Source organism: Crinia signifera, chromosome 7 (genome assembly GCF_055691185.1).
Source record: "Crinia signifera chromosome 7, ASM5569118v1, whole genome shotgun sequence".
Classification (NCBI taxonomy): domain Eukaryota; kingdom Metazoa; phylum Chordata; class Amphibia; order Anura; family Myobatrachidae; genus Crinia; species Crinia signifera.
The window spans coordinates 165259278-165286257 of NC_139223.1; the positions used below are offsets into that span (position 1 = coordinate 165259278).

Sequence of the window (26980 nt, forward strand, 5' to 3'; positions counted from 1 at the left end):
GAGTTTTACACTTTTTTTAAGCCGGCACCTTGCTCAGTTTGATGGGTTCTTTTTATTATCCTTGTAATAATTGCTGATGATGACTTTCATTCCCGGCACAAGGTTATGTCAGTATATGATTATAGCGAATCTGGGATTCTTCAGATACACTGCAGCATGCATGTCCAAACTGCGGCCCTCCAGCTGTTGTGAAACTACACATCCCAGCATGCCGTACGATAGTTTTAGCATGCCCTAAAAGCAAAACTGTAGCAGGGCATGCTGGGATGTGTAGTTTCACAACAGCTGGAGGGCCGAAGGTTCTCCATCCCAGGTCTATGTCATGTGTATGTTGTGGTAGCTGAATTGGACTAAGCATTAATAGAAATGATATAGGAATATAATTCAGAAATATACCATGACGTCATCACATGTAACTCACCCCAATAGCAGCCAATATAGGAGCCTGGTAAATCCATTTGATTTCTCCGGCGCTCAGTTCCCAGCATCTGAAAGATGAAGAAACAACAACAAGCACGTCAGTATAAGGCGCAATGTCTGGAAGGGTGCCACTGCCCGTATATATATACAGCTACGTTATATAACTGAATGGTTAAATGGGTATATCTGTAGCAAATCTCAAACACACATACAGAATTAGGGGGCCCGATTCAGGCCTAATCGCTGCTATGCGAATTCACACAGTGGCCAATTATGGATTCACTGCTCATGCGTACGGCCCGTGGCTCCCAGGCGCAACGCCCGCTAGCGAAGAAATCCTACTACTTTCTTCCTTCGCTAGCCATTCACAAGGTGACGGGACAGGTCACTAGGTCGACGTGGGTTTTCACTTTTTTTGCACCGAATGTCGACACAGTCAACATGGACAACAAAAAAGTGCACTGTGTCCCCTTGTAGGGTTTGCTATGCTCGCCATGCTTCGGGCTCGTTGCATCGCTGCGCTCGGCACTCTATTATATTCTCCCTCCCTGTCCTAGGGGATGGTAGGGCGTGATCTACCGCCTGTCGGCACATGTCAGTTAAAGAACCGTGAAAAAACCCATGTTGACCTTTTGACTGTCAACCTTCTCAATGTCGACCTTTTAACCCTTTTGACCTAAGCCATGTCAACCTTTTGCATGTGTCGACCTAAAACTGTTGACCTTCAGTGGCTGACTCAATGCATGTCTGTCGACCTTTTGACTGTAGGCCTAGTGGCCGTACACCATATAACGCAGTGATAAGGGAGGAGGAATCAGCCTGTGGAGGAGTTGTGAAATACAACCTATCGATGACGCTGTATAATAGTATGCAAATTATAGATGTTACTTCAGTGCTGATTGGTTGCCATGGTTCACTCCTCCTCTGACTCTCTCCTCCCTTATCACTGCTTCATACATCGCCCCAATGTGTCTTATCAACAGTCACATCACTGACTGGCCGTACGTGGACCCAAGAATGCAAGAACCCTTAGTTGGCAAGTGTGGAATGTGTTACTTTAAGTCAGGGGCAGATCGGGACTTGATTCCGGCCCAGGGGCAGGGTGTGTGTGTGTGGGGGGGGGGGGAGTGCGGCGGTATGTAATGCGCAGGGGGTGTGGGGGGCTCAACTGCTGCTGCTTCTTCTTTCTGAAGGCCCTGTGAGATGCTGTGCCGCTTGAAGGCCCTGGGAGGTGCAGTGCACGCATGAGCAGCAGCCCTCCCGTGGGCATTTTGGATTTGGGCAAAGTGCTGCAGCCACTGCCCGCGGCCCAGCCAGCCCAAGGGGGAGCGCGACCGGCCCCTTTTAAAAGAGTTTTGGGCCGGCCCACCGGGAAAAGGCCCGGTTTCCCGGTGGGCCAATCCGCCCCTGCTTTAAGTACATACAGGTTGAGTATCCCATATCCAAAATGCTCGGGACCAGGAGAATTTTGGATAACGGATTTTTCCGTATTTCGGAATATTTTAATATTTCAATGATGTATTTTGAAGTATCTTGCATTTATGCTGTATAAACACATAATATACACACAAATATATTTTATTACCACATAAAATACACACAAACATATTTTAATTGTTCAAAAAACAAGGTTTCAAAACGTGAAACAAAATGTGTGTACTATCTCAGCACTGAATTTGAATGCCAAGCAATCATTGTCTTGCACATATATAGTGCCAGTTACATATCATGTCCCCAGTGATGCTGTTACATATGTCCCCAGTGAGTTTTTAGCAAAAAAAAATTTTTTTTTCACTTTCTGGAATGTCCGTATTTCGGAATAATTCGGATAACGGATATTCGGATACGGGATACTCGACCTGTATCATATTTCCAGGTGTATTGGTGGAGTGTAAACAATGCAGAGATTATAATAATTTATATATACTGTAGATGTCTATTAAAGGACCAATTTGGTTAATTATTTAAACTAAGCCACATATTATTAATCAATGACATATGTTGACAAAAGAAAAAGAGAAATCACTCCAACTAAATAAGTGCATACATACATAACTACTACAAATAAACAGTTTTACTGTTAGCGGGGGAGATTCTCTAAAGCAGAAATGCGGTAAAAACCCCGTTATCTGGGTTTTTAACGCATTTCTGTATGCTGTATGGCCCCTCCGCAGTGGCAGCGATGCGGAGGGAATCACCAGCAAAAGCTGGCGATTCCCAGCAGAAGCCTATGGGCTTCTTACCGCAGCACTGTTTGAGGGATCCGTCACGGATCCCTCCCAGCATGCCCTGCAGCCGGCTCCGTCACTCTGCGAATGCGCAGATGGTCTCCCGGGTCACAGACCCGGAAGTCTAGTGCCGGCACCGCATCGCAAGGGACAGATCTTACCGCATGAGCTGTCCCTTGCGTTAATAACAGCACATGTTAGAACATACTGTATGCCGTTATTAATAATGCGATGCGCGGCGACACAGGGCTGCGGATGTTACAACATCCCGCCCAGCGCCAGTTAGCTAGACCTCCACTTGTCTCTACCTCTGACGGTAGCCGTAGTCTTGTCACCACGTAAGACCTGGTTGCATCGGGGTTGGAGCGGGCCTAACTCGCTCCTTTGAACATGGCAACTACAGGATAAGCCTAGTTACCAGCAGACTACGGTCACCTGTCCAAGGAGGTCAACAGAGTCAGTGTAGGGTTTGCCGTGGCCGTCCTAAACAATGGTCCCAACGGTGGGTTCACACCCAAAACCGTTATGTTAGGTGGAACATGGTTAATGTTTAGGTAAAATATTACATGGGATATGAATCAAGTCAATGAAAATGGATCCAAAAGATTTAGCCATGATTCATATATACAGTATATATATAGAGTACACCAGGCGGCACTTCCGCGACTTAGAAGAAATGGAGACCACACACAGGTTCTTCAAGATCTTTCGAGATTTAATCTCGTCATCAGATATATATATAATTGTAAAGTGAAGTTTGCACCAGACGTTAGATTGAAGAAGATGTTGAGTGCTCTCCGTGATGTTTGTATAAAAATATCAGGCATTGTCCAATCAACAACTTGTGTCTTGTCTACGTCTATTGATCAGTTGACTGATGATAAAGGGCTTATTGTTCAGAGTCATTTTCCAACTACAAGAAAATGCATTACAGCCCGACTCTCAGAATGCCAAACAATGACCTGGATTCTAGTCGTTCAATGCTGTTTTAGTGTTAATGGCCAAAAAACAAATCAAGGTGTATTTTGTACACCCCTGTGAAAGCAAGCTAGTAATAGAGAAGTGCTAAATTCCCCAAGATTATTTTCTGTTATGTAATGTGGCTGCTGCTGTGCTCAGCTGTGTCTACAGAAATGTTGGGAGCAGGGAGCTATAGGAATGGACAGGCTCAAGCAAAGAGCAGAGGCGATAAAATATGCTGTATCCGGCCATTGTACTGGGCATATGGGGCTATTGTGATGGCATAGAGATAGAGATGTAGCAGTCCCCAGTTCTGGTCCCTGCTGCAACCCGCCATCAGCACGGAATACATACAGATGACTAGCGGAGGTCAGAATACAGAGGCTGGCATCCTGAGGGACGGAAGGGGTCCTTTAAGTTTAATAGTGCATTACCCAAACATTCCTCCCCCAACCCTAAACCTAACCCCCCTCCCACTGCCCAACCCTAACCCCCTTCTAACTGCCAAAGCCTAACTCTCCCTCTCAGCAGCCTAAACCTAGCCATGCCAGCCCCCCAACACCCTAACCCTTCCACTAGTGCCTAAACCTAGCAACCCCCCCCCTTCCCCCGTGTAACCTGCTCAGCATGCTTATGACAAGTGGTATGGTTTTTGATACCCCACTGCAAACTAGAATGCTTTTCTGTGAGAATTACTGTGCTGGGCCAATATGGAGGTTAAAATGTTCCACCACACCATTAGAGGTGGTGGAACTCAGTTCTACCCAGTTCCCCCTCACTTTAAACCCTGCGTAAGACCAAGATGCACGCATCTCCTTCCATGTTGGGATTCCAGTGCTGGTCTTCTGCCGGGATTTGGGATGCCAGTGTCCACTGAGATATTAACCGCCATCCCCTCAGCACATGTGACACAATGACGTGACTGAAGAGGTGTGTGTACTCCATAACGTTAATGATGCATGTGCATCGTTAATGACCCCTTCTGTCTTCTGAACATGCAGGCCAAACAACACGCATGTTCAGCGGGACCCGGTGACATCACTATAATTGAACAATATTGGGGCAGATGTATTAAGCCTGGCGAAGAGATAAACTGGAAATAAAGGGGAAAGAGATAACGCACCAACCAATCAGTTCCCAACTGTCATATTTCAAACACAGCTGATTGGCTGGTGCGTTATCTCTTTCCACTCTCCGCCATGCTTAATAAATCTGCCCCATTGTTCAGTGTGTATACTCAATATCGGCAGCCCACTGCAGATATTGTTACTTATATCGGCAGTAGCCAAGGTCGCCTGGTGTGTATTGGCTTTAGAATATGGAAATCCTAGCCTATTACACGAAGTAATAGTCTGTAGATTGTTGTCTTCTCAGTATAAAGCTGTAGGAACCTGTGCTATGTCTCATCACGGATGTCACTCTTACTCTCCTATACAGATAAGGGAGTAACAGTGGGTCAGGTATGCTGTCAATACTGTACTGACCAGAAATCTGTGGGAAAATGGCGCATCAACCATTTTCTCTGTGTTCTGCAAATACACAGTAGGAAAATCACTGGCAAAATGGCCGCTGAGCATGTGCACTAGACTGTGGGACAGCAGTATGGTCACCCTAGTGCCCAGGATCTATAGCACTGCCGGCGAGAGAGGAAGGGGCCCAGAAGAAGACTTCCCACAGGCCTCTTCCTCTCTAAAGATGCCCCTGAGGGGAATTACAGTGGATTATGTGGGGGATGGGGCTGGCTGTCTACTTGTGTTCTACTATGAATAATGGCCACTAATTGTGGTGTAATGTGAATAGGAGTGTCCTATTCTGTGACATAATTAAATGAGGGGGTACAATATACCACACCCCTTTTTTGCGGCACTGCCTCTGATGCATGTTTATGACAATGCCAGGGGATCCACCAAGCGCATATATTAGATACATGATGACATGTATTTTTATATGTGCTTACCAATTTCACCCCTACACTACATGGACAGCCGTTGTTACCAGAATGAGCAGACGTCACAAGATGCAGCTGTTTGGTAGCCACAGCAGCCCTGCCAGCTGCAATGAATTTCAATTCAGTCTACGGAAAGGAGCTGACTCATCATTGCTGAATCTCTACATGCTCCCTTTCTCTATCAGCCTGACCTGAATTATACATAGGGAATACGCTAACAAATGTAAGGTCATGATCCGGCGAGTTATCTGCAAAGAGAAAAAGAACCAACTGAGAAATGTTGGCGATAAAGGTTTCTTTCAACTACAATTTTTGGCTGATCTTTTATGTATTGTGTTAAAGTCTTACATGTAGTGAGTTATATAAATACAGCTGCTCAGAACGTGAGAGGGGAAGATAAGGGTGCGTCGCGTAGACGATTTCTCCAAAAAAAAAAAAAAAAAATATTAGCATTATAAAAAAAAACATTACACCTGTTTTTTTTAAAGGATAAGTGATAGAATTCATAAAAGCATAAAGGGCCTTATTCTAGTATTTACCCCGCACAGAAACAAAATAACTAAAACAAATCTAATTATCTCTGCACGTTACATCTGCCCCACCTGCAGTGCACATGGTTTTGTCCATCTAAGAAGGATTTTGTCAGAAAGAGTGAACTAGAATAACCCCCAAAGTGACACATTTAAAATGAGAAACAAATATTTAATGCGTACATAGAGATTGCAGCTCGCAGCAAAAAGACGTTGGTTAAATTCCAGCAGGTTTGTATTATGTTAATACAATGTATTGAGCCAAAGGAAATGGAGTCGTCAAAATGCGAGTTTAGCAATAAACACGCGTAATACGACGACTTGACCGATGCAATAGGATTCGGGAACAGATCAACTCGAACTTTGGATCAGTTCTGATTCCCCCAAAAAAGTGGGTATAGATGTAGGGGTCTGCCATATTCAGCATCAGCCTCCACTATCCACGGAGGTAATGCCACAGCTGTGGGGGCAAGTTTATATTATTCAGCCCTGCAAGGGTTCCTTGGTGGAGTAGGGAGCACCCAACAAAGAAAGCCCCCCCTCCCCACATGCTGGAACTTGGAGAACTGCAAGGACCAGCATGGGGCATTGAAGGGCCTGCTGGTACTTGTAGTTCCACCATTAAAACAAAATATAGAATAGTATAGCTTTATTATACACTCTTGCGCACTCCACTCACACTCACATACTGTACATACTAACACTTACACATACCAACATAAGCCCCCATACCTCCAGCAAGTGAAATAATTAGCTCCACCTGTGGATCTTTTAAAATGTGTCAGTCAGTAATGAGCGCATCTGTTGGGTGACTTGAAAAACTTGAAATATGTGGGATGCTGAGGAGCAAATTTGAGAACCACTGCAGTAGACCACAAGGTTAATTGGGGGCAACCACAAGATTGAAAAAATTAGAAAGTATCAAGGAAATAAAGAAAGAAACTTATTTCCTAGCACGGCGCCCGTCGCAGGTGATCGCATACCTGCAGCGAGCCACCGAGCATGAAGCATGGCGAGCGCAGCGAGCCCCGCGAGGGGACGCATAATATCTGTGAAGTAATGTGTGTCCCCTCGTGGGGCACGCTGCGCTCGCCACGCTTCGGGCTCGGTGGCTCGCTGCACTCGCCACACTATATAAAATCAACTCCACACCGACGTGTATAGTGGGGGTATGAAAAGGTCAAAGGACGCGTACCGCCGCCCCTCGCGGGCTCGCCACACTACGGGTTCACGTTGATCGCGGTGTGGCGTTAACAATGTGGGGGCATACAATGAAAAATGGGGTCTGGGGGGCATTTAGCATCGGCCTAAGGGACCATTTTACATTGGTTCCGATTTAAAAATCGCATCGATCGTGTCGATCGCATGCGATTTGGTTGCATGCGATGCGATCAACACGATTTTTTAGGACCCGATGGATACAATCAAAATCGCAGGCGCCGTGCTAGGAAATAAGTACCGGAAAAAGAAAGCGAATGAAAGAAAGTGGTCTACTATGTTGTAGTTTCATCTTATATATTCAGATTAATAAAAAAAAAATGGCAACAGGAGGGATGTATTCAGCGACATTGTTTCTTAAAGATATAAAGGAGAAATATGAACCAGCGTGGAAATAGCTTACAGCGCTTATTGACTTATTGGGGCTAAATTATATTTAAAAATTCTAAAAATTTCAGAATTGCAAATAAAATTCCCGTCCTATTTGACCCTTGTGCTGGACTCTGCAGCCGAGTGTATCTAATGGTGCTTGTGAACTAGGGCTGTAATACTGGGTCTATTACTGGGGGAGCTCCAGCTGTGGATGTCCCCTCTCTTCTCTTTAAAGACCTCATTTAGCGAAATTGGTCATTCAAGTCCATTAAATATAATACAGGAAAATAAAATCATTTAATTTAAGTTACCTTTTGCCACTTAGAATAAATGTAATATATACTAAAGGTAATATTCTGATACCGCAATTTAGAAACATTCAATAGGTTAAATTTGAAAAATTCTACAATAGTGCTATGTTTTATAATACACAATATAGAGGAGAGTAATATAACATCGCTAAAAGACATTGAGGGCAAAATGTACTAAGAATATGACTATGTCTCAGTCGTATTTGTATTTTGTATATGAATGAATACGACTGTTAACAGTTGAGTATTTCATTTACACATTCGTATTCCGGAACATCATTTACAAAGGTGTAGTGTTTTTGAGATTCGTATTTTTTCTGTAGTATTTTGTTACATCTTGTACTATAATACGCATAGTACACACATGTTCAAAGTCTGATTTTGTGAAATACACCTGCAAATGAAGGTGTATTTATTTGGAGTATTTTTTTACAACTTGTACTAGAATACGCCTAGCATACATTTGTATTTTGAAATACGACTTGATAGTAAATTTCAAAATTAAATTGGATTAATGTAAAATTCAAGGTGTATAGTTTGGAGCAGAGAAGGGAAAGGGGGGAAATGATAAAAATCTTCAAATATATCAAGGGTTTTAAAATAGTACAGGAGGGAAATTTTCTACAAAGGAAAAGAAGTAATAGAACACGAGGACATGCACTGACACTAGGGGGAGGTAGGTTCAGTGGAAATGTTAGAAAGAATTACTTCACAGAAAGGGTAGTGGATAGGTGGAATAGCCTCCCATCAGAGGTGGTAGAGGCTAAGACAGTAGAACAATTTAAACATGCTTGGGATAGGCATATGAATATCCTTACAAAGAAATAAGGATCAAAAAGGGTTGAGATTACCTGGAGGATAAAAAAGGGGCAGACTAGATGGGCCAAATGGTTCTTATCTGCCGTCAAATTCTATGTTTCTATGTAAGGTGTATACTTTCAATGGCGTATTAATACATATTTTTGTAAAAATACAAATACGACAGGTTTTAATGTTGCAAAATACAAAATACTAAAGTTATTTCACATTAGTAAATTACAAAAATACGAATACGTGCCCGAATACGACTGAATACGTATACGCCAATTCCTACCGTATTATGCTTAGCAATTGTCCCCTTAATTGTATTATGAAGAAAAAAATTATACTCCCAAAGGGCCTAATTCAGAGTAGATTGATAGTTAGAGATAAAGCGGTTCTTCGTGATTGAAAAGTCGCCACCCAGACAGAAGGAATAAACGCTAATTTCAAAATTGCAAATGTATAATAAATCCTGGTACATGTGTATTAGTAGGGTGCCCTATTTGCATATGTACCGCACCGTAGGAAAATCGCATCGCATCGCATGCAGGTTTTTGCGTGCAATGCGATCCCGTGCAATGCAATCTCGTGCGATGCGATCGCATGCGATGCGATCACATGCGATCACATGCAATGTGATCACGTGCGATGCGATTTCCTATGAAATTTATTCTCTGCTCTTTGGACGCGGGCACTGTGATACGATCGCTCCGCACGCAAAATCGCATGTGATCATATGCGATTTTATAGGGTGCGATGCCATTTACTTTACTATACACTTCTATGAGATGCAATGAAATTTAGGCACCCCCCCCCCACTATCCACGCCACCCCGAAGCGTGGCGAGCGGCGGCGGAGCGCGTCCTCCCGACCTTTTCATACCCCCACTATACAAGTCGGCGTGGAAGTTGAATTCATATAGTGTGGCGAGCGCAGTGAGCCCGAAGCGTGGAGAGCGGATTAAGTTACAAGTATTCCGCGTGTGCTCGCCACGCTTTGGACTCATGCTTTGCTGCACTTGCCACACTATATAAAATCAAATTCATGCTGACGTGGATTGTGGGGTATGAAAAGGTTGGGAGGATGTGTTCCGCCACCGCTCGCAACACTTCGGGGTGGTGTGGATAGTGGGGGGTGCCTAAATCTCATTGCATCTCATAGAAGTGTATAGTAAAGTAAATGGCATCGCACCCTATAAAATCGCATTTGATTTTGCGTGCGGTGCGATCGCATGCAATGTAATCGCACCGCCCGCGGGCAGAAAGCAGTGAATAAATTACATAGGAAAATCGCATTGCATGCGATCGCATCGCACACAAAAAACGCATGCGATGCAATGCGATTTTCTTACGCAGAATGCATTCGCAGATACATTCGATAAAATGTAAACATTAAAAAGTTCTTTCAATCTGAGTCTAGGGCGTCAACTAATCTGCTAAGGAACCAGGCTGGAAATGGTCATCGCTGATGTCAGAGACCGCCCCGAAAATCAGTTGATAATTAAATGGATGCCAAATTATTGTATCTAATCTACCAATCATATTCAATGTATTATCTTCTAGAATTTGCTAAATAAATGAGAAGTAGATTCTGATTGGTTGCCCATAGCAACATCTCATCTTCAACAGAACACCCATCCTGGTAAATTTACAGTACCCCTTAATACTTAACTTGCAGCAAAAAACATTGATTATTTTCTAACTAAATTCAGTTAAGTTTGAATTATCTTCTAAGAGGTAATAAAACATACTGGGCAACACGTAATGGGTCCGAGTTATGAAACTGTGCACGCTTAGCGTTAAACTCGCACAATTTGTCAAGACGATCAATGTATACACATGGATTCCCTTTTCTACATGTGACATCTGTCACTTGGGGACCCGCCAGCCAATCAGGGAGTGCCACGTAGAAGTGCTCTCATAATTGGGTTAGCGGTGCTGAGCTGTTACTCTAGTGGAGTCCATAGTCTTCTATAGGGGAAAATCCCAATAGAAGAGTATGGGTGGGAACTGGCATTTTTTGCAGTAGACCGAAAGATTAATTGGAGGCAATTACAAGGAAAAAAAGGAAAAAAAAATATCTACCGTATAAAAAGGACATAGAAAAAAGTTCCACATGCATCTGGCATTGTAAGTAATTAGATGGTAATTACGAGGAAAGATAACACAAATTATAGAACAATGAAAATGTCTTCTTAAGAATTGTTGGCAGAAATAGATTGTTATTTTTTTTAACCTAACAAACGATGTAATTACAGTATATGTAATATACTAGGTGATTCATCGCGCCCTACGGACGCTCTTCCCACCGTTGTAAGGGGCTCTGCCCCCGTAACTTGTGAACGCCTTTATTGCGTGAAATACGGTTTGTATTATATGGAAGAATCCCTGCATTGCTACTTTAGGCAGAGGTTACATGGAATCTGATTGTGAAGGGGCTATACAGAGGGGGGGGGGGGGGGGGTATTATACATGTAGTAGGCACATATGACAGTGTAGATGATATGGGGCAGTATAGTGTATGGTATAGAGGGGGGTATTATACATGTAGTAGGCACATATGACAGTGTAGAGGATATGAGACAGTATACTGTAGTTTATGGTATAGAGGGGGGTATTATACATGTAGTAGGCACATATGACAGTGTAGAGGATATGGGGCAGTATAGTGTATGGTATAGAGGGGGGTATTATACATGTAGTAGGCACATATGACAGTGTAGATGATATGGGGCAGTATAGTGTATGGTATAGAGGGGGGTATTATACATGTAGTAGGCACATATGACAGTGTAGAGGATATGGGGCAGTATAGTGTATGGTATAGAGGGGGGTATTATACATGTAGTAGGCACATATGACAGTGTAGAGGATATGGGGCAGTATAGTTTATGGTATAGAGGGGGGTATTATACATGTAGTAGGCACATATGACAGTGTAGAGGATACGGGGCAGTAGTTTATGGTATAGAGGGGGGTATTATACATGTAGTAGGCACATATGACAGTGTAGAGGATACGGGGCAGTAGTTTATGGTATAGAGGGGGGTATTATACATGTAGTAGGCACATATGACAGTGTAGAGGATACGGGGCAGTAGTTTATGGTATACAGGTGGGTATCGTTTATGTAGTAGGTACATATGAGAGTGTAGAGCAGGGGTAGGCAAGTAAGTCCGGATATTTTGAATTATTTTGATCAAGGTCCACAAAGTCTGACTCAGCGTTCTCAGTCCTGCACTGCGCCAGTGCACGATGATGTCACCCGCGCAGTGCACTACTGGGAATGCCTAGATTCGCCTATGGCTACTATAGCGCCGCAGCACTAATCTATATTCTATTTTTATATATTAATTTTATAATCTCCCAGAGAGAAATAGTATAGGTAGGAGATTAAGGGAGGGAGCACTTGGAGGGTATCTACTATTGAGAGAGGAACAGGAACCCACATAAGGTAGATGACCACAGCAGGGTTGAGACCAGGCACAGTGTCTGCCTCCTGTTGTGTGCTTGATGTGCAGCAGGCACCCGGACCTTGTCCCCGCAGTCACTGTGTCCCATCACGGGCAGAGAGGAGGGGGATAGCCGGCTGCCGAAACGGAGGGTCCGGCGGGGGGGCTGTAGAAATCGAGGCCCCGGTTTCAGGAGTACTGGAGGCTGCAACCCACAGGAGCGATCTATGCGCTCCGCAGCTCTCCAGCACGGAAACTGAGTGGCCAGCACTCAGAAGCAGGAGCCCCAGGAAAGTGCATCCTCTTTCTGCCGCCGCTAGGCCACGCCCCCATATCTATATTCTAGAGACGGTCCGGTTCCCTGTCCTTTGCGGTCTGGAGTCTGACCGCGGTCTGACAGTTGCCTACCGCTGGAGTAGAGGATATGGGATAGTATAGTTTATGGTATACAGGGTGGGGGGATTATATATGTAGTAGGTACATATGAGAGTGTTGAATATATGGGGCAGTATAATGTATGGTATACAGGAATGGGGTATTGTACAGTACATGTAGCAGGTACATATGAGAGTGTAGGGGATATGGGGCAGTATAGTGTATGGTATAGAGTGGGGGAGGAATTATACATGCAGCAGACACAAATAAAAGTGCCCCCCCCCCCATATGCATGTTAGAGTGGGTGAGGGGCACACACAAAGGCCTTGTGTGAGGAGGAGGAGGGGGACGCTGATGGCGTGCTGTTGGGGACTCCTTTGAATGACATGTAGGGGCAGGGGCCACACTGCGATGAGCGCGCTGGTGTCGGACATGCCCCTAGCAGGCGGTGAAGAAGAACATGGAGGCGGAGGTTTGGCTTTGGGACGGGGGGCTAACCCTTTATTATGACAGAATTTAGGTGGGATTAGTGGCTGGAGGTGGACGGGTTGGACATGCAGCGGTTACCATCGCTGAGCCCGGGTGAGGGCGAAGCTCAGAATTACAGGGCGCTGCCATCTTTCCCCTTGTGTCCGGGCGAAAGTGACATATGGCCGCCGCCAACACAATTAAGGCTGCAGCTGCTGATCCAGGCGAGAGAGTGGAGATATGGTATTGTGTGCTTGCTAGTTGGGGTGGACATTTTTTAGAATTCTGGATTTCCAGGTTAAAAATCGATGCATTTGGGGAATCCCGGGATTGAATAAATGCCAGGCTGTAGCACAACGGCATCCTACTGGTTTTGTCCCTCTTTTCCCTTAGTCCTTCCTTTCCCTGCCTACAGCCCCCGTCCCTGCTAGTCCTTCCCTGATACAGCCCCATCACCTAAGTACCTGCCTCCAGTTGTGGGGTTTGCGGGCATTCACGGACAGGCTATGTTAAAACTGTGGCTGTGTTGAGCAGTGTGATGTCTAAGATCACCGTGCACACAGGCAAGCAGCAGTTTAGCTGTCTGCTGCTGAGTGCTGGCAGGCGTGTTCACAGACAGTGGTTCCAGGGTGGACTGTTTTAGGATAGCGGCAGGGCTGCGCAGGGGACGTTATGCTGCGCACAGCCGAGGGTGGGGACAGCCGGGCACCATGTTAGCCATTTGCTGCTGAGTGCTGCCCCATGTGTTGGAGGGCAGATGCTGTTTTAGAGACCGGGTGGGCGGGCCCGCCTGGTGGAAGGTTGGGGCAGCACGTTAGCGGTTGCTTCTCAGTGCTGGCCGGCGTGTTGGAGGAGGGATGCTGTTTTAGACAGTGGGTGGGCAGTCGTGCATGGGGGAGGGTAGGGGCAGGTGGGCAGCATCTTAGCCATCTGATGCTGAGCACTCGCCGGCATTAAAATAAAGAACCCATCGTGCTGTGTAGGGATGGCCATCGACCATCGCTGATTCAAAATCATTCATGGTTTATGGCCGATGTCAAATACTTTTACCATTGATGGGGGAGAACCAGATGGTTTCCCTCCATCGATGGCACAGCAAAAAAATGTTTTTTTTTTTTTTTCTTGCAAAGTGCCGGGACATGGAGCATAGCTCCACCACCCCCCCGACACCCATGAAGCCCCGCTCTGGAATTTTGATTGGCCCACAGGCCAATCAGTCAGACACAATGGATGACCATCAATATGTAAAAATATCAATGGACATCCATTGCATAGTTTAGCACTATCGATGGCCAGTTGCACAATTGCCATTGATAGTGTGTGTGTGCACATAGGACAGATCTGTTACTGTGTGACTGGCCGCGGCTATGACTTGAGGGGGGGCAGCATTGGGCAGTGTGGGAATAGCAGCAGTGACTTTGGGGAGGAAGCAGGCAGCAGGGGAGGCGGCTGTGTCCTTTAAAGAAGGCTTGTGGGCCAGCCGCAGCAAGTGTCCCGCAGGTTACCTGCTCTCGCTGTGCGTTCAGCTGTCCTCCTCAGTAGTGGCCACCGCCTGCTGCTGAATGGCAGCCATGTGACACAGCAGCAGCCAGGTTGGGGGTTGGGTGGAGGGAGGCTGAGGGCGGCTGTGAGCTGCTCCTGGCGTCAACACGACAGCGTTGACGCCGCTGTAGATCAGCTAATTCAGTGGTGGTGTGGGCTGTGATGGGTGGCCGAGGACGGGGTGGTACAGGGAGGTGAGAGGCTCCACGGATGGAGCCATGGGGTCTCTCCTGAGTCCTCACACTCCCGAGATTACCGGGTACGTCCACCAATCAAAGGGCGAGACCCGCCCCTTCCCTGCCTCGGCTGCTGAATGAAAGGCCAGGGGAACCGCCCCCTCCTGCCCCCTGTTAGTGATATCAAGTTTATTCCGGGCTCTCAGCAGGGCACACAGCAGCCCCTATGTACTGTCTGTACATACTGCTGTGCCCCACTGCCTTCTGCTATGCCCACTGCCCCCTATAGCTCAGCTTTCCTATATACAGTATTAGCCCAGGTGTGTGTGTATAACGCTGGGCGGAGTTTCACTCTGACTCCGCCCAGTGTTATACACACACTCACAGAGTGACAGATCTGGGCTATTATATAAGAGAGTGCCTCTATTGGAGTTCTGCTTATGGAACATTTTTGTTTTATAATAAATAGTGTTTTCGGCCTTTTATAATTCGCTCTTTTATGTTGGTTATGTTGCAATTTCATCATGTCCTTGTGTATAAGAACCAGGGGCAATTGTAAAAGAGGGGGAGGTCCGTGTGCAGCCTCCTCCTCTGTATCGGACCCCCCTTCTCTGCCGGTCGTTGTGGAGCTCAGTAGGGTCTGAGTACGAAAGTGCTCAGACATTCCTGTGCAGATCTCCAGAAAAAAGGAACAGCGGACATTTTTCCGGTAATTTAGGCAGCGCTGCTGCCACGGTTGTTGGACTCTGGGTGCATAGTGAGTGATATGAGCCACATTATATATATATATATATATATATATATATATATATATATATATATATATATATATATATATACTGTACGCCACTGATTTTAAGATTATTAAAAAATAGGCAATAGGAGAGATGTATTCAGTGACATCGCTGTCAGACATGTGTCTTAAAGGTATAAAGGAGAAATCTGCACCATCGTGTAAATAGCTTGCAGCGCTTGTTGACTTATTTGCCCTATATTTAAAAGTCTGAAAATGTCAAACTTGCAAATAAAATTCCTGTCCTACTTGACCCTTGTGCTGGACTCTGCAGCCGAGTGTATCTAATGGTGCTTGTGAACAAAGGCTGTAATACTGGGTCTATTACTGGGGAGAGCTCCGGCTGTGGACGTCCCCTCTTCTCTGTAAAGACATCTTTTAGCAAAATTGGTCATTTAAGTCCATTGAATATAATACAGGGGAAAAACATTTAATTTAAGTTACTTTTTGCCATTTAGAAGAAATGTAATATTTACTAAAAGGTAATATTCTGATGCCGCAATTTAGAAACATTCATTAGGTTACATTGTATAATGAAAAATACACAATATAGAGGAGAGGAACATACTGTAACATTGCTTTCTATGTAAGCACCAAACAATGTGCAGCTATTTGAGGTATTTCAGACCTGATTGCAGGGCTGCTAAGTGTCAGAGCCCTGCAATCAGATATACATCACCCTGCCAGAGTGAAATCCTGCCCGCGCAAGCCTGCGGTTAGCTTAACACAGCTTGAGAAAATATTTTAGGCCTGTGATTATCAGCACATCCATGTTCACCATGTAATGATCCACAGTGTGCGCAGTGTGTGCGTAGTCCAGGACTTAAGCTGGCCATACATCAGAAAGATCGATCTTAAGATCGATTGCACTCATGATTGTGTACAATTTCCCTTGAAATCCCCGGCAGTCCTTGGTGGTTTTTGGACACACAATCGACACACAATCCATCATACAATCAGTCATGCAATCCATCTGCTGCATGATTTTGTACACAAGATGTGCACACAATCTGCATACAATCCATCATACAATCAGTCATACAATCCATCTTATGATTGATTGTATGATTCTGTACAATTGAGATCATACAATCAATTGAGATTGTATGATTGGGTACAATATCTTTCTGATGTATGGCCAGCTTTACTCAGCGGCTGCGATAGAATCAGGCTAATCGGGGGCGGAGCTGACATCACATGACGTCACATGACTTCCCCTCATACACCTGGCCACGCCTGCATTATCCCTGACACTCCCAGATAACAGCCGCTCACCATGTAATGATTCCCCAGTGTGTGCAGTGTGTGCGTAGCCCAGGACTTACTCAGTGGCTGTGATAGAATAAGGCTGATCGGGGGCGGAGCTGATGTCACATGACTTCCCCTCATACACCTGGCCATGCCTGCGTATCACCTGACACTCCCAGATAACAGCCGCTCACCATGTAATGATTCCCCAGTGTGTGCAGTCTGTGCGTAGCCCAGGACTTACTCAGCGGCTGTGATAGAATCAGGCTGATCAGGGCGGAGCTGATGTCACATGACTTCCCCTTACACACCTGGCCACACTTGCGTATTCCCTGACACTCCCAGATAACAGCCGCTCCCCATGTAATGATTCCTCAGTGTGTGGGTAGCCCAGGACTTACTCAGCAGCTGTGATAGAATCAGGCTGATCGGGGGCGGAGCTGACATCACATGACTTCCCCTCATACACCTAGCCACACCTGCGTATTCCCTGACACTCCCAGATAACAGCCGCTCACCATGTAATGATTTCCCAGTGTGTGCAGTCTGTGCGTAGCCCAGGACTTACTCAGCGGCTGTGATAGAATCAGGCTGATCAGGGCGGAGCTGATGTCACATGACTTCCCCTTACACACCTGGCCACACCTGTGTATTCCCTGACACTCCCAGATAACAGCCGCTCCCCATGTAATGATTCCCCAGTGTGTGCAGTGTGTGTGGGTAGCCCAGGACTTACTCAGCAGCTGTGATAGAATCAGGCTGATCGGGGGCGGAGCTGACATCACATGACTTCCCCTCATACACCTAGCCACACCTGCGTATTCCCTGACACTCCCAGATAACAGCCGCTCACCATGTGATGATTCCCCAGTGTGTGCAGTGTGTGCGTCGCCCAGAACTTACTCAGCGGCTGTGATAGAATCAGGCTGATTGGGGGCGGAGCTGATGTCACATGACTTCCCCTCACACACCTGGCCACGCCTGCTTATTACCTGACACTCCCAGATAACAGCGCTCACCATGTAATGATTCCCCAGTGTGTGCAGTGTGTGCGTAGCCCAGGACTTACTCAGCAGCTGTGCTAGAACCAGGCTAATCGGGGGCGCAGCTGACGTCACATGACTTCCCCTCACACACCTGGCCATGCCTGCTTATTACCTGACACTCCCAGATAACAGCCGCTCACCATGTAATGATTCCCCAGTGTGTGCAGTCTGTGCGTAGCCCAGGACTTACTCAGCGCCTGTGATAGAATCAGACTGATCGGGGGCGGAGCTGAGGTCACATGACTTCCCCTCACACACCTGGCCATGCCTGCATTATCCCTGACACAAGAAAATGGGCGGTTACCACCCTGAAATGCCGGCTTTCTGTCAATCACCCTGCGTATGGCCAGCGATTATAAAGATGGCAGGGTTATATCGTAGGATGACCGCGTGCATGTGTACTATGCTTAATCGATAATCTCCCGGCCACCTAATTTGCAGCTGTGCGATCACGACTGAATTAGGCCTATTGGAAATACTGCACGCTGCTGTGCTCATTTTAATGTTGTATTTAATTGTATTATAAAGAAAAAAAATATGCACAATATCCGTCAAATATGTCGTTCTGCACAATATTAGAGTTTTCTGTTTTTATTTGAAATAAATCTTTTGGCTGGTAGCTGCAGCTCTGGACGTTGTATTGTGATTGCTTAAATTTATATTTACCACCAAGTTGTTTACATATAAGCATACACAAAGGGCCTGATTCTGGTTCACTTGCAAAGTTAATTCTCTAATGGACAAAACCATGCTGCGCTACGGGGCAGATGTAACATGTGCAGAGAGAGTTAGATTTGGGTGAGTTATTTGGTTTCTGTGCAGGGTAAATACTGACTGCTTTATTTTGACACTGCAATTTAGATATCAGCTTGAAGTACAAACCCCACCCAAATGTAACTCTCTCTTCACATGTTACACCTGCCCCCCTGCAGTGCAGCATGGTTTTTGTCCATTAGAGATAGAATTTGCTTTTGCGAGTGAACCAGGACCGGCCCAAAATGTGTTATGTCTAATTAATGGTTTAGTGCAGGGCTGGGCAACACCGGCCCTCCAGATGTTAGTGAACTACACATACCAAGATGCTTTGCATTAGTTTTGTTATGTGGCCATGCTGAAACTGATGCAAGGCATGCTGGGATATGTAGTTCATCAACATCTGGAGGGCCGGTGTTGCCCAGCCCTGGTTTAGTGAAATGAAGTATATTCCAAGCATTGGGGTAAATGTATTATACTGGCATGTTCCGTTATATGCCGCAAAGTATAGACACTGAGATGTATGAACATCTTGGATGCCGATGTGGGTGGGGAAGTGAAAACTCCGCCCTCCTGCGATCTCTGCTAGCCTCCCACAGCGCATCCTCCTAGTACTGCTGCGCTGTATCTCACCCCCAACCGGCGCACTGTGCTTACACCAGATCTCATAAATCTTGCGAGATCTCCGATGCAGCCCGAAGCTGGCAGACATTGTAGCCAGGTGTTCCTGCCGCAAGTGTATGGGCAACATCACCTGCAGCTGTCAACATCTCCTTACCTCTATGAGAAGAAGTACCGCCAGTGACCACTAGAGGCCACTCCACGGACCAAATTACTCCTTTGTGTGCAGGGACACTGATCTGTTTCAAAATTGCTGGATATGGAGAGAGGGAGGTGTGAAGACAGAGATTGGAGGTAGGGGCAGATAGGGACTGGGGGTGGGCTCGATAGTTTGTGGGCTAAAACTGTCACAGCTCAAAGTGAAAGTAAAAACGGTCACAGCTCAAAGTGAAAGTACATTAGAGAAGCCGCCATTTTGACAGACTTTTCACTAGTGTATTTATATATTCCTAAAGCTAAAGAAACAAGACGCATTTTCTGCTAAGTAAATCTTACTATATTTTATTTGGGATTGAATCAAAAGCGAGTTGGAATGCGTTTGATTTCCATTTAATTGTATTATTATTATTATTATTATTATTATTATTATTATTATTATCCATTATATAAGCAAAATGGAATCGGAAAGAAGACTATATCGAACGTGCCTAATCCAAGACTAACCCGGTCCACCCTTAAATCCTCCAGTAAATCCGGGTTTATCGGACAGCTGTGCAGTTATTATTTTCTCAGCACGGTGCGACCGAAACAATGAATAAATATCACTGCAACATTTTGCTTTAAAATATCATTACAAAGAAAATATATGACGGAGTCAAAGTTCTGCACCTGATTCAGGTTTGTACGTAAAGCAAAAAAAAGCAAGTAACATTTTGTCTGGAACCAACCAGCTGCCACGCAGAGAAAGCAAATCCATTTGTTATAGGTTTTATCTGCAGGGTAGATACTGGCTGCTTTTGCATGTTGCACACAGATGATAGACCGCTTATTCTTTACACTGCAATTTAGATTTCAGTTTGGACGCACCCCACCCAAATCTAACTCTCTCTGCACATGTTAAATCTGCCCCACCTGCAGTGCAGCATGGTTTTGCCCAGGTGCACAGTTACTTGATTTTTTTTTTCATTATTTTTGTAAATAACGTCTATTCTACATGACCACATTCTGCATTGTAATTATATATTTTTTCTTTTTTTCCAATCAACTGGAATTGTGTTGTAAATGCTCAATTGCGCAGGTTCTCAAGCTAGGACCCCACACAGGGCAGGTTTTGCAGGTCTCCTCACAGAATCACAAGTGAAATAATTAGCTCCACTTGTGGTTCTTTTAAAATGTGTCAGTGAGTAATGAGTGCACCTGTGCACCTGCCGGGTGACCTGGAAAACGTGATCTGTCTGGGGTCCTGAGGGCCAAGTCTGAAAACCTCCTGCTCTAGTGACGTGGTTCTCAAACACTCAGGAGCCCAGACAGTCCACATTTCCCAGGTCACCCACCAGGAGCACAGGTGCATTAATATACTCACTGACACATTTAAAAGTTCCACAAGTGGAGAAAATTATTTCACTGAAGATTCAGTAAGAAGACCAGCAAAACATGCACTGTGGGACCGATTTTGAGAACCTGTGCTCCAGTGTTATGGGCGTGACCATTTATTAGACAACAATCATATTATTGGTGAATGTAATAATATATGAAAGGATAGGATTATTCCATGTAGAAAAAAATGTTTCAGAAACGAAAAAAAAAAAATATATATTTTTATAATCGATATTAATATTGCAGCAACATTAATTCTTATCTGTAGATCCCAGTCTGTCATGGAAGATTTGCTTAGAAGAATATGCTGCTTTTAATTAAAATGAATTCCATGGTGTAACAATGAATGGGATTGAGTTTAATGAAATCCAGAATGTAATGTTTTTTCATTGATTTCAATTATCTGTATCTGATATTTTTTTGCAATCATGACTTCTTTTTTTATTAAAATGTAGACTTTACTGGAACTGATGGATTTGGCCAATATTATTTTAGTTCTGTAACTCTTGGAATTAAGCCTTTGTTCCCCTTGTGTATAAATACACGACCAAATACATATGGATGACTGGTGGTTGGGATACAATGCCGGAATCCCGATAGAGGAATCCCGAATCCCAACTTACATTCAATATGGAAAACATTCTAATGACAATTATAAAAAACACACTAAAGCTGTGTACACACAGTACACTTATCACTGGCAATATGGTCGCTGAGTGACCATATTGCCAGCGATTGGAGTGTGCACCAGCGATAAATTGCCGGGTGTGAGCTCCCATTTTCAGCCCCCTAATGGTCACTGGTCGGAGCTGCATGCTCCTAAGACCAGCGACTTCCCCGGCGCCTCTTCTCCCGGCATTGTGTCATATTCATCAGCGACCATCTCTGGTCGCTGATGAAAACGGGACACAGAGCAATATATTGCCAGCGATCATATTGCCCCGTGTGTATGCACCTTAAGAATCCCAGACACCACCAAACAGAAGCACTGGCCATCACATTGATCACTATACAGTACAGAGGCCATCACTGTGACCACCATACCGTACAGAAACCATCACAGTGATCACCATAACATACAGAGAGCATCACAGTGACCACCATACAGTACAGAGACCATCACATTGACAGCAACACTGCTGCAATATTGAGACCATCCTCATAGTCGGTTAGAATTAATACTGGGGCACATTAAAGTATACTGTATGTGTGCATTTTATTGAGAACAAAAATGTAAAAAAAATACATTTCAATGACATGGACGTTTGACTTTGGCAAGCTTACTTTTAGCACAGATTTGTGGCACGTCAGTTATAACAATGTATTGACCACATCTATTGATCACAGGACAAGAGTCTAGAAGTAAATCTGCCCTCACTTTTTATTCTAGTTCATTCTTTCTGACAAAATCCTTCTTAGATGGACAAAACCATGTGCACTGCAGGGGGGCAGATGTAACATGTGCAGAGAGAATTAGATTTGGGTGAGTTATTTTGTTTCTGTGCAGGGAAAATACTGACTCCTTTATGTTTACACTTCAATATAGATCTCACTTTGAAGAAAAACCCCACCCAAATCTAATTCTCCCTGCACAAGTTACATCTGCCCCACCCGCAGTGCACATGGTTTTGTCCATTTAAGAAGGATTTTGTCAGAAAGAATGGACTAGAATAACCCCCTTGGTCCCCCCGATAGGGATGAGAGACCTCTGCCAAAACTTTATAACTATCCCTTGCGTCACATTCATCCTCTTACGAAGATTTTCTGCAGAACACAAACAGACACACAAAAGACAATACACAACAAAAGGGACGAGCGGCTTCACAGGATCCAAAAACAACTGCACCGAGTCAGCTCTCATCATATATTATCTCTCAAACACCCCCCACCATGTTTCCTGTTGCCTCACTTCAAACTTATGGGTAGATGTATAAAACCTTGGAGAGAGATTAAGCTATTAGCTCTGTCATGTGACAGGCTGTTTTTAAAAAATGACAGAGCGGATTGTTTTTTTACATTATCCAGATAAACAGTCTGGATACCAAAAGGTCAACATGTACAGAGGCCATCATACAGTACAAAGACCATCACAGTGATCACCATACAGTACAGAGACCATCATACAGTACAGAGACCATCACAGTTATCACAGTACAGTACAGAGACCATCACAGTGATCACCAAACAGTACAGAGAGCATCACAGTGACCATCATACAATACAGATAGCATCACAGTCACCATCATACAGTAGAGCCGACAAAAGGTCGACCTGAAAAGGATGACATGCATTTTTTTTTTTTACTTTTTATACCGAATCATCCACGTGGACTCCGATTGGGAATGGTAAAGTGTGCCGAGAGCAGTAGAGTGTGTGTGTGTGTGTGTGTGTGTGTGTGTGTGTGGGGGGGGGGGGGGGGGGGTGTTTGTTATGCACTACACATGCTCAAGTGTCGACATTGACACCACAAATCTGAAAAACTCATGTCGACCTTTTCATGTGTCACCCTTTTCCACATCATTCTTTTGCTTTTGTCACTGTCGACCTTCTGTCACACAATGTTGTACAGTACATTTTACTGATCATGCACATTTTAGCCACAGTGCAAACTGCAAGAAAAATCCCCCCCGTGTCCGGTCAGACAAGCCATATAAACGAATATTGAGAGCATTGTAGTGTTGTAAAGCTATCTACAGTACAATGTGGCACCTTACACGTTTGTCACACAATAGCAACAAAGTGGTTCCCAATTTCTGAAGCTTGTAAACTGACACAAACAATTCATTGCTCACACATCTCTGTACAATGGGCCGTATTCAATCAATGGAGTCATGTAAAAGGAATTGGCTGTTTAGAGGTGATGTATCGCGCAGTAATTCGAAAGGTGAAATAAACTATTTGTTTCCTAAGTGGAAAGATTGGTTTGGACATGTACAAGATATAAGGGAATAAAGGTTACAGAATTTAAATCCAGCATTATCTGCAAACACTGCTGCTATGTACCCACTGGTTACAGAAATGTACCCCCTTACCTGGCATCTGCCAAAGACGCCCGCACCACTGCCCACACTACAACAAATACAGCTGGAAAACCTGCAATGACAAGAATAGAACACAGGTTGTCAGTAGTTATTTACAATCATTTGTAATCTGCATTTAATTAACACCAGTGGCGGATTCAAGGAGGGTGAGTGTGTGTGTGTGTGTGTGGGGGTAGGGGGGGTGGGGGGGTGATGGTACGTGTGTAGTTTCCCGGTGCCCCTGCCCGCTGTTTGCTTCGCACGCAAATCGTATGCGATGCAATGCAATTTAGCACACCCCCACTATCCACATTTAGCACACCCCCACTATCCACGTCACCCCGAAGTGTGGAGAGGGGACGCGGTACGCGTCCACCCGACTAGCTCATACCCCCACTATCCACATTGGCGTGTAGGTGATCTTATAAGGAGCCAGAAGCGTGCGCGCTCGCCCCGCGAGGTGACGCTGAAATTGAGCCCAAAGCGTGGCGAGCGGACGCAGATTACTTGACGTGTATTCCGCATCCGCTCACCACGATTCGGGCTCGTTTCAGCAGCCGCTCGCCACGCTTCGGGCTCAGTGGATCGTTGCGCTCGCCACACTTTATAAAATCAACTGCACTTCGACGTGGATAGTGAAAGTATGAACAGGTCGGGAGGATTCGTGCCGCGTCCGCTCGTCACACTTCGAGGTGACGTGGATAGTGGGGCTGTGCTAAATGTGGATAGTGGGGGGTGCTAAATCGCACTGCATCGCATTGCATTGCATCGTGATGCCATCCACTGGCATGGGCGCCTGGAAACTACACAAGTACCATCGCATCGCATGCAGTCACATGTGATGAAATGCGATCCTAGTGCCGCTGTGAATCTACACAGTACCCAATGTTTGAAACAAATATGATCACGCATAATTTTTTTACATTTTGCATTGCTTTGCCCAGGGGCCCACACTGCTGTTAAGGCGGCCCTTATGGGGAAACATACAAAATGACACCCCAAAAAAAGTTAAAAACTTGCGCTAACCATTTTCACATTGACCTTTTCACACTGTTGACTTTTTGTACCTGTCAACATTTTCCATGTCGGCCCTTATGCTGTCTATGTTTTTAATGTAGATCTATTGCGCTGCTCCCACTCTGGAGCCGTCCCTGCTAATCTCCATTTACTGTTTTTAGCCAAAATACATTTTTAGCAACTTTCATTGCTTTGGCAGAAGTAACATTTGTTAATTGTGGTGGATGTGATCAGGACAAGATACACAGGGTAGAAGCAGATGTCTCTAAGCAAAGCAGTGGTGTAAGATTCATTGTAACACATTAGTCACTTGCCTTCTGCCAGCAGCATCTTCCCTCTGGGCTTCTATATATAGAATGGAACGTCGGGGGGATGAGGGACAGATATTATATTTGATGATACATTTTTTATAACCTAACTGGGGACCGAGCCTCACACAACATTGCAGCAGCGTCATGTCCTGCGGAGCTACCGGCACCACTAGATGATTCGCAGAGGGAACACATCGAGATTTTAGTTGTATAAGGATTTTTTGTTTCCAGGACGTCAGGAGCGCAGTCTGAAGCCCCAGGAGCACCATCATTTTTGGATTAGTTTTCATTTATATGAAAATTTGGTTTAATTTATCCTCCTGTATGTATCTGCCACCGTTACATACTGTGGGCCTTATTCTAGTTCACTCTTTCTGACAAAATCCATGTGCACTGCAGGTGGGGCAGATGTTACTTGTGCAGAGAGAATTCGATTTGGGTGGGGTTTTATTTCAAAGTGAGATCTATATTGCAGTGTAAAAATAAAGCAGCCAGTATTTACCCTGCACAGAAACAAAATAACTCACCCAAATCTAATTCTCTCTGCACATGTTACATCTGCCCCACCTGCAGTGCACATAGTTTTGTCCATCTAAGAAGGATTTTGTCAGAAAGAGTGAACTAGAATAAGGCCCTTTATGTGTTCTGACTTTCCTCAGTCCTATTCCCAATAATCCAGACTTCTTTAACATGTCTGAGCACATTCCCAAATTAAGGGGGCATTATAGACCTGATGGCTCCGGTCTGAATTCGCCCCTGGTCCGGATGGTGGGGGGTTGCCCACGTGCATGTTTAAACCCCCAGGAATGAACGCTTTTGGCGAGTTCCACTCACAATGTTTTGCTTTTTTTTTTAATTGCCGGGACACAGAGCATAGCTCCGCCCCCCGACACCCGTGAAGCCCCGCCCCCTGTGTTTTGATTGGCCCACGGGCCAATTAATCAAACACAATAGCTGGCCATCGATATGTAAAAATATTGATGGTCAGCCATTGCATAGTTTAGCACTATCGATGGCCAGTTGCAACGATGGCCATTCCTATCCCAAAGTGTTCAACACTGGATACTGATTGATTTGCATACTATCAGGGAAATTTAATAGGATGAGAGATTTTCCAGGTTTTTTTTTTTTTTTTTAAAGCGGCAATCAATCAAAATCAAACTGGTTTAGCAGTGTAAATGATTGCCGCTTTAAATAAAAACTGGAGATTTCTTCCCAAATCTCTCACATTCTAAATCTCTCATCCTATTAAATTTCACCCTGTTTCTTCCATAAGCTACAGAGAGGCCATTGCACACAGCTGCCCTTAAAACTACAGCTTATTTTACAGTATGTTTATTTAACAAAGTATCCATTTATGGACACAAAAATCGAGCATTGCGTCTGAGGGGCAAAAAATTCCCTTGAGTGAACTGCGGGTTATGTAAATTACTATCAATTTCTCTTTCAGGACTAAAATAAATCTTCTAAAGTGTATTGAATAACTATGCACTCGATAGGATCAGCTGCTAAATATTAGCAATTGCACTGTAGTTTATTATTTATGTCTTCTTTTTATTAAATATAATTTATTATGATAATCAGCGCTCCGTTGTATATTTCTTACATTGATGCTTTTGAAAGTTTCCCAGTAAATATTGTGGGAGCTGAGTTTGCACTTGTGGCTATAAAAATTAACCCAAGAAGCTGGGTCATGACTGTAAACACAACAATAATTTACTGTAGTGCCTGAAATTGTATGTTCTAATTACTGAGACCACAATTGGAATATGGTGTTCAGTTCTGGGCACCGCACCTTAAAAAGGACATAAATGAATTGGAACAGGTACAGAGAT

The 26980-nt window shown here is 44.7% G+C and overlaps 1 protein-coding gene across 1 annotated transcript in view; it reads right to left on the bottom strand.

Annotated features, from left to right (window-relative positions):
- The window catches only part of PTH2R (parathyroid hormone 2 receptor), a 188715-nt gene that overhangs the window by 24687 nt on the left and 137048 nt on the right, over positions 1–26980 (bottom strand). The window contains exons 8-9 of the mRNA XM_083154236.1: positions 23830–23890; positions 422–488 (exon numbers count right to left, since the gene is read on the bottom strand). Coding sequence (XP_083010362.1) covers positions 422–488; positions 23830–23890 — 128 coding nt within the window. The remainder of the gene's footprint in view (positions 1–421; positions 489–23829; positions 23891–26980) is intronic.